The sequence below is a fragment of the Acomys minous genome (assembly GCF_964271855.1).
Source record: "Acomys minous genome assembly, chromosome: 5".
Taxonomy (NCBI): Eukaryota; Metazoa; Chordata; class Mammalia; order Rodentia; family Muridae; genus Acomys; species Acomys minous.
In genome coordinates this window covers 117,562,381-117,571,465 of record NC_140494.1, presented here as the reverse complement: position 1 = coordinate 117,571,465, position 9,085 = coordinate 117,562,381, and the positions used below count along the sequence as shown (strand labels likewise).

The 9,085-nt window shown below is 45.3% G+C and overlaps 1 protein-coding gene across 3 annotated transcripts in view; it reads left to right on the top strand.

The window, feature by feature from the left end:
• Positions 1-2,286: 2,286 nt before the first annotated feature.
• PML (PML nuclear body scaffold) overlaps positions 2,287-9,085 on the top strand; it is a 29,228-nt gene continuing 22,429 nt past the window's right edge. For all 3 annotated transcript variants that reach the window (XM_084782336.1, XM_084782335.1, XM_084782337.1), the window contains exons 1-2: positions 2,287-2,527; positions 4,668-5,131. In XM_084782336.1, coding sequence (XP_084638462.1) covers positions 2,399-2,527; positions 4,668-5,131 — 593 coding nt within the window. In that variant the 5' untranslated portion in view covers positions 2,287-2,398. The remainder of the gene's footprint in view (positions 2,528-4,667; positions 5,132-9,085) is intronic.

Below are 9,085 nucleotides of genomic sequence, written 5' to 3'. Positions count from 1 at the left end.
CTGATATCTTACCTGGCCTTAGGAAAGAAGAGCAATTTGGCTTTAAAAGAGCATTAGAGGAGCCCTTTCTCCAGAATCAAGGAAATGTTATCGGCTTCAATGCACTCCTCCAAACTCAACACACTGAGGGTTGTGCTTTATCCAGATTTAGACTTTTTCCTGGCATGGTCAGCAAATTGAACTTGTTTCCCCAGAGCCCAGAAAACAGAGGTTGTCATACAGAGTGCTGTACTTATTTGCCTAATGATGGCATATCCGAGTCACTGTGGGCAAGGTGAAGTCGTAAGCCCTGAAGTTTGGTATAAAAGAGAAATTCAACATGCAGACATCCTGGGAAGCATGGCAGTGGGGGGTGGGTAGGTGGGGGGTGGCACAGAGGTATCAGACAGCAGGGCTTATCACAGCATTACATCAGACTCCTTGATCCGTATACTGGAGGTAACTGGTCTGCCCATGGCTTTAGAACGCCCAAATAAAGGTAGCAAATATACTCCAATAGGATGCTGGGGAGACTGGCAGGAGGCCGTTTTACAAGGCAAGCAAAGAATGAAGCTTTCCCGACCTTGCTTCCCCAGATCCCTGCCACAGCCGGCTTCTCAGTCCTTCTACCTGTGACTGCTGTGCTGGCTAATTTTATGTCAACTTAACATGGGCTAGAGTCATCTGAGAGGTGGGAACTCCAATTGAGAAAAAGCGTCCCTAAGGTTGAGTTGTAGACAAACCTGTAGACCATTTTCTTAATTAATGATTTTGAGTGCTTCCACCACTGGGCTGGTGGTCCTGGGATCTATAAGAAAGTAGTCTGAGCAATCCACGGTGAGCACGGCAGTAAACAGCGCCCCTCCATGGCCTTTGCAGCAGCTCATTCCTCCAGGTCCCTGCCCTATCTGAGTTCCTATCCTGGCTTCCTTCATGAGTGTACTACAATGTGAAAGTGTAAGCAAAATAAAGCCTTTCCTCCCCAGCTTGCTTTTTTGGCCGTGGCGTTTCATCTCAGCAATAAAAACTCTAAGGCGAGTTGGTACCAGGAGTGGGGTTTTAGCTACTTCCAGATGTAGTCAAGTTGACAACCAAGAACAGCCAATGACAAACCACTCTTTGTCAGCTTAACACACAATCACATTTCCTTATGTCATGATTAATTTCCAAATGAAAAAAATAAGTAGGCCATAATAACGCCTAAACATAATTATCCTACATACAATTGCGATGTCCTAACTGCACCTAACAAGTATGACTATTCCTCATACAACTGCAAACATTATAAATTTAGAATAAGTGGCAATGCCCCTTTAGGGACATTCTTTTAATATCTCAAACTTATATATGATAACGATTGATATTCTCTTAATTGGCATTATACCACATGATAAAGAAATTGAGGAAAGAAAACACAAATATTTGTACAAACACATTCTTAACAAAATATGACAGAAACAACTGCCCACCACATTTGGCTGTTCTTAGTTCGATGGACTAATTTTAAAGGCCAAAGAATACTGGCCAGCTTGGAGGCAGGGTACACTTTTAAAGGCCCAGGTATAGAAATAAAGCCCTCTTTGAGAGAGCCCCAAGTCACCCCAAATGGAGATTTCAACCCAGTACTAGAAAGAGATTTCTTTTCAGAGAAAGAATTTTTTTTTCTCCGATATTATTTCTCAGGAGCCCCTCTCAAACCCGAAAGTGCCCCTGACTTCTTCCCAAACGGGCTGCCCTGCTTTAGACCTCCACGCCTTCCCATGTGCTTGTCTCTCTTTATAAGTGTCTCCGCAACCCTGAATCCCTGGCGACTTTCTACCCTAAGCTCCATTCTCAGCTGAGGGAAGGCTTTCCAGGCAGACCCATCCCAATACTGGGTCGAAGTTTCCATCTGGGCTGCCTTGGAGGCTCTATCAAAGAGGGCTATATTTCTCTACCTGGCTCTTAGCCAGGGAGACACAAAGCTGTGAGGTGAGGTGACTGGCTCACAGACAGATCTGAAACAGGGAAACGAAGTCTGTCAGGTAGTCAGCTCTGTAACTCTCCTAGTGTGCATGCTGTGTGCGTCGCAGCATCTTTCCTCGTAGAGCAGCTGTCAAGCTCGCGACCTTTTTGCTACCGAGTCGTGCCACTACGCCGCGCTTGTTTATTTACTTGTTTCGTTAACCTTTCAGGCTCTACCCGAAGTGGCTCCAGAGCTCCCTAGCCTTTCTCTTCTAACCCCCTAAGGGTGACTACAGAACCAGCCTCTCCGCCCCTAGACCCGCCTCAGCCCTGTCTCACTTCCTCTCGGAAGGCGGGCCCTCCTCGGGTACCTCCCCGCTGCACAGTTCTAGCGGCTCAGTTTTCTGGCTCAAGTCGGGTACTCATTTCCCGCCCTCACAGACCCAATCCCGAAATCGAAACTGCACCGATCTCCATGGAGGAGGCACCCGTATCCTCTGGATCTCCCCGCCTCCAACAGGATCCTGCTCTGGCCCCCACGCCCACCATGCCTCCCCCAGAGGACCCCTCCGAAGATCATGAACACAGCCAGAGTCCCGCGGAGGTACTGCTGGGTTAGAAGAGGAAGGGCGCATAGGGTTTTATTCGTTTACACTGGTTGGGGAATGGAGAAGGTCTTCATAGAGAGATGACTTAGTGTCCCGAAGAGACACTCCTAGCTGGGAAGTGGTAGAAATGACAGTATAGAATAAAAAGAGGAACCAGGATGAGTTAGGGTAGCCCTGGGGATATCTGGATTGTAATGAGGTGTGCCACCCCATTCCCTGGAACCTTGCTTTTAGCTCCTACCTCAGACGAAAGACCACAGTCCAGGGAGAAGGCCAGGCCAGGAGTCCCCTTTGCCCTGACCTGGAGCTAACGGCATGCCCTGGTCTGTACGACACCCCGACCCCACTCGCTTCTGGTTCGCAGCAGTGGTAGCACAGACCAGGAGCTATAGCACTTGGGACGCAGGGGCTGGAGCATGGTGGCAAGCACCAGGCCAGCCTGGTCTACAGAGAGAGTTCAAGACTGCTAAGGGAAACACAGCAAGACTCTGCTTCAAAACAAAGCAAAGCAAACAAAACCTGACCCAGACCAAAGTGCTGTCTTGGTTAAGACCAACAACGACTTGTATTAACTTCTCTTTACATTTTCATAGATTTACTTTAGTTTATGTGTATAAAGTTTAGGGAATTTTTTGTTTGTTTTTTCTTTTTCTTTTTCTTTTTCTTTTTAAGACAGGGTCTCACTTTGTAGTCTTGGCTGGCCTGGAGCTCACTATGGAAACCAGACTGGCCTCAAACTCGTAGAGACCTGCCTCTGCCTTCTGAGTGCTGGGATTAAAGGTGTGCACCAAGCTCGCATGGCTTCTCTTAAGGAAGCCTAATTCTTGGTCCTCCTGGAAGTTTTACCTTAACCTTCCGTACTTAGCCCCGGGGAGCTACCTCCATTCCTTTATTTTTAACCTTTTTCCCTTCGCAAAACCACAAATGATGCCACATTGCCATAACTTTTTGTTATTAGTATTATATAACCAAGGATTAAAAATACTAGCTAACATTTATGGGTACTTTTCATGTGCCAGACACTGTTCTGAGCACTTTGTACCCTTTAACTAATACCTCTACTTTCTGTTTCTATGAACTTAGATATTCTTTTTTTTTTTTTGGTTTTTCGAGACAGAGTCTCTCTGTGTAGCCTTGGCTGTCCTGGACTCATTTTGTAGACCAGGCTGGCCTCGAACTCACAGCGATCCGCCTGCCTCTGCCTCCCAAGTGCTGGGATTAAAGGCGTGCGCCACCACGCCCGGCCAGATATTCTTTTTTAAAAAGATTTATTAATTTATTTTATATAGATGAATGTTCTATCTGCATGTATACCTGCATGTCAGAAGGGGGCACCAGACTCTAGTATAGATGGTTGTGAGCCACCATGTGGGTGCTGGGAATTGAACTCAGGACCTCTGGAAGAGCAGACAGTGCTCTTAACCTCTGAGCCATCTCCCCAGCCCCCAACTTAACTATTTTTAATATTTCTTATAAATGGAATTGCACAATATTCTCATTTTATGGCAGGCATAGTTCACTGACCATAATGTCTTTAAGGTTTATCCATGTTGTTGTATGTATCAGGATTTCATCCCTTTTTCAGGTTGAATAATATCTCTCTATATGTGCGGATACATTCTGTTCATGCATTTGCGTACTAATCGACACTTGGATCTCTGTGACTTTTGAGGCTAGTGCTGCTAGGCACATTAGTATATAAATATCTATTTGGATTTTTTTTCTCCCAGTTCTTCTGGGTATAAACGAACAGTGGAGGTTCTGGTAATCTAGTATTTCATGCCTATGTTTTTGAGAACCAACCCCCCAAATTGTTGTTAAGCACTTTATATGAAGTTGGTACTGTTCCAAACTGAATCCTTGGAAGGCAAAGATGTATCCAATCTTGTGTCTCAGGGCCTATTAGGGAGTCTGATAGTTAAGTAGATAGCCCTCGAGTAAATTGTGCAGTGAGAGCCGCAAGGCCCGAATAAATGAGGAACTGGGGTGCCAATAAGCCAGGACACGATCCAGTGACTCTCCGGAATGGAATGTGAGGTCCTATCCACTCCAGTCTCCAGCTGAAGGGATGGGCAGCCAGTTGGGGAACAATATTTGGGTTTCCTTTAGGCCTCACTTCCCTCTTTGGTTCACCAGCAAGCCATGAAGGAGGAATTCCAGTTTCTGCGCTGTGCGGGCTGCCAGGCCCAAGCCAAGTGCCCCAAGCTGCTGCCTTGCCTGCACACGCTGTGCTCTGGATGCCTGAAGGAGCCGGGCCTCCAGTGCCCGGTCTGCCAGGCGCCTGGGCCAGCTGGTGCTAATGGGGAGGCCCTGGATAACGTGTTCTTCGAGAGCCTGCAGCGGCGCCTGGCGGTGTTCCGGCAGATTGTAGATGCGCAGGCTGCGTGCACCCGCTGCAAAGAGCTGGCTGACTTCTGGTGTTTCGAGTGTGAGCAGCTCATGTGCGGCAAGTGCTTCGATGCACACCAGTGGTACCTCAAGCATGAGGCTCGGCCCCTGGGGGAGCTCCGCGGCAGCTCAGTGGGCGAATTCCTCGACAGTACGCGCAAGTCCAACATCTTCTGCTCCAATTCCAACCACCGCACCCCAGCGCAGACTAAGTGAGTGGAGCATCCTGGAGCCAGGGGGTGGGAGCTTTAGAGAACCTGTCACTCAAAGTGGGGTCCGCTGGCTCGTAGCAGTTTCTAATGCCCCTCTGAATTATATAATGCTGCAGAATCAGCTTTGCACCCTTACCTAGTATGTCTTTAGGGCAACAATTTTCAGAGGGCCATTGCGAGTGAGGTGTAAAAACAGTCCGTCTTAATACATGTCGCCATAGAACTTTATATGTCTTAAGAGTGGTCTTTTCCTCCGGGGGCACCAGGGAATCTCGGTAATGCTGGGTGTTAGGATAAAGGTCAGGTCAATAGTGTTTGAAAAGTCAAAACTATAGCATCGGCGAGTGCTGTATGAAAATGTCTATATGAAAAGAGCAAAGAAAAAGAAAAGAGAAGCTCACTTATAATTTTTTTTTGTTATACGGCATATCTTAATTTCATGTTTATATAGGGAATATATTTACATGGCTCACAAGCAAAATTTACACTAACTGAAAGAGAGTGCCATCTCCAGGCCGCTCCCACCTGCCTCCAGAGGGCAGCTGCCATTACTGATTTTGAATGCTTCTTTTAAGTTTCTTTGTAAATATACCCGCAGGTTGGGTAACCTTATAAGGGCTTGTGTCTGTCCTTTCAGCCAATAAGGTAGGATGTGATAAACTAACTTCTGGCCACTCAGAAGTAGATTGCTTGCATACAGTTTTTCCTAATCGGGGCTATTGGTTTCTAAGGAATCAATGGCAATAGAAAGTGTTTCCTTATTTGAGATACCCCTTAACCTACTGACTCTGTCCTCTAGGAGCTTACTTCCTGGTTCTCACGAGGATGGGAATCCATCGCCCTTGCTGGATTCCTCTGCAGTGTATACTGCTGCTTAATTTGCATTTCATTGTGCACTGTTAAGATCAAACGGCTTTTTTTTTTTTTTTTGGTCTGCTTATTGGCCCTTGTGTTTCTTCCTTTGTGAATTGCCTGTTTGCAGTCTTGTTTTCTTTTCCTTTGAGGAGTTGGTTCCTCTGTAAGAATTTGTTGTGGTTATTATTTTATTTAGTATGTGGTACTGTGTTCAAAATAACTAATTTTAGGTCATCAAATGCCCCCTGCCCCCTACTCTCTGTGTATGACTTTGAATCAGTTGGAGGAAGAGCTCATGCCTACGTTAAAAATAGTCCCTGATATATTTTGGCTTTTAGTATGATTAATTAAATCAGTGTCTTTTCTTTGAGCTGGATTTTGATTCCTATGAGGAAAAACTACTATATATTATATATAAAATATGTATTACATATAATAGTATATTATATAGTGTATATAATAGTATATTATATTATATAGTATATATAATATTAAGTTCACTCCTAGCATTTTGAAATATTTTAATTAGGCTACTCTCTGTAACAGTGAGTGTAATCAATTTAGAATGAAGTATGTATGTTTTTTTGCATTAGGTTTTCCTGCCTGTTTTATATAATCGCTTTAATTTGTAATCTTTCATTTCTTTGATCATGATAATGCAGTCCTCCTTCATAACAGAGGGGATGAATGATTCCCCTCCTCCTTACAATGCTCATCTTCCTACAAACTCTAAGTCTTTTCAAGATTACTCATAAGCCAGCATGTCTTTGATACCAGTACTGGGTTGGCAGAGGTGGGCAGATCTTTTGTGAGTCTGAGGACAGTCTAATCTACATAGCAAGTTCTGGAACCAGCCCGTGATACAATAGTGAGGCCCTGTCTTTAAAAACAAAAGCAAAACAACAACAATAATGACAACTTATAATGCTAAAAAGTATAAATACTATGCAAACATTCTTTATACTTTAATATTTGGAAATAATGATTAAAAAGACTGTCTAGATACAATATAGACTGTGTGTGTGTGTGTGTGTGTGTGTGTGTGCGCGCGCTTATGTATATGGAGGAGGCCAGGAGACAATTTTGGCTGTTGTTCCTTTGTCACTGTCTTTTTTTTTTTTTTCTGGTGGTTTTGGAAAAACTCGTTATTTTTTCACCAACCTCAGTGCCACATATAACCCACAATTTCCCCTGGCTGCAAGTCAAAATCAACCACCCTGGCCTTTGTCACTGAGCAGGCAAGTAGTTCATGCTGGCGAGCAGCACAAGAGGTGACTTTAAACTGGGCTTAGAGTCTGCCTTCAGGTCATTGGCATTTGATCACCATGCCTGTGGAGTGGATTATTTCAGCTCACCATCATGTCATGCCTGGAGTGTGCCATGTTCTCTGTTAAGCAGATTGAGCCTTGCCTTCTTGGGTATCTGTGTCTGTGGCAAACAAACAGAACCAGCCAGTGAGCAGCAAAGGTTGTAGAGTGACAAGGTCTCACCAACCACACAACTGGGTTTTCACAGTGACTCTGATTACACTGTCTTCATTCTGTTCCCTTGGCAGTGTCACTTGCTCAGGACACTGATCGCTGATGTGTGAGCAGAAGGAAGAAGGAAGGAAGGCACAGTGGTCTAGATTGCAGAAAACCACCTGCTCTGCCTGGATGGACAGGGAGAAGCTTAGCTTCTAAGAGAGTATCCTATTGACCTGGATTAGCACTGTCCCTGACCCCCGTGGAAGGAAAGAGAAAGGCCAGAAGGAAAAAGGCTTTGTGTGCAAGGTAGAACACTAGAGTTTTAGAAATTGCATTATGCAGGGACAGAAAACATGAGCTGGGGTCAGACAAGCGGGATTGTGAGAAGTTATGATTTTTGTTGTTGTTGTTTTGGGAGAGTGTTTCTCTGTCCTGAAACTTACTCTGTAGACCAGACTGGTCTCAAACTCATAGAGATCCACCTGCCTCTGCTTTCTGAATGCTGGGATTACAGTCGTGTACCACTATGCCCCAGCCAAGTTATTTTATTCCACACTTTCCAGAACATTCCACCGCTGCTCAGCTTGCTTCTTTTTTCCATGCATACACTCTTGTCTTGTCATTGAGCAGCTATAGACTGTTAATGGGACAATGAAGTACACTGTTGGAAACCCGCCATAGTGAGGTCCTCTCCCTGCACTCTGGTTCTTTGTCTCAAGTGGGCAACGCTGGCAGCTGTAAGGCCAATATTTGTTCATTTAGCTGCATTCTTATTTCTACTTCACCCCTGTTCATAAAGATTTTGACAGGACTTATTACCATTTATTGGATATGTTCAGAAACTGAAGTATAGAATCTGGAGGGAAAAGGAAGTTTCTTTTTGCCTCGAGTTATTTTAAATTCCTTGGTTTTTCTCTGAAACGTCATAAGGGCCAGGTGTGGGAGAATCAAGCTCACCCCCCCCCTCTCTGTGTGTGTGTGTGTGTGTGTGTGTGTGTGTGTGTGTGTCTGTCTGTCTGTCTGTCTGTCTGTCTGTCTGTCTCTGTCTCTCTCTCTCTCTATATTAATGTACTGGTATTTTTTAATTTCAGGTGTATTGATGTTTTTTGCTTGCATATATGTCTGTATGAGGGTGATGGATCCTGGAGTTATAGACAGCTCTAATCTGCCAGGAGGGTGCTGGGAATTGAACCCAGGTCCTCTGGAAGAACAGTCAGTGTGCTCTTACCCTCTGAGCCATCTCTCCAGCCCAAGACTTACTGTTAACAGGCTTCTCCCACTGAGTCCTGACTCATGACATGAAGCTACCCTGAATGGTGTCTGTGTGTCTTTGCCACCACTCTACCATCAGTTAGGGAGGCAGTTATGTTTCAGGGCCTTCTTGCCGGGCACTGAAACAGCTATTGTCAAGCAAACGAGAACTGGTGGCTCGGAGGCCTCAGGATCCAAAGGCTGTGTTAGGTCCACATAGTCCCGTGCTCCCCGGCAAGGCACACGGGCCCCAGGAGATGGCTTCGGATACAGTGCTGGGGGATGTGAAGCGGGGACAGCTTGTATCTGATTGTGAAGAGGATTAGGGGAGCCTTGATTAAAAAGAGACTTTGGAGGGGTGTGTTGAGTTCTGTGAGTCTCG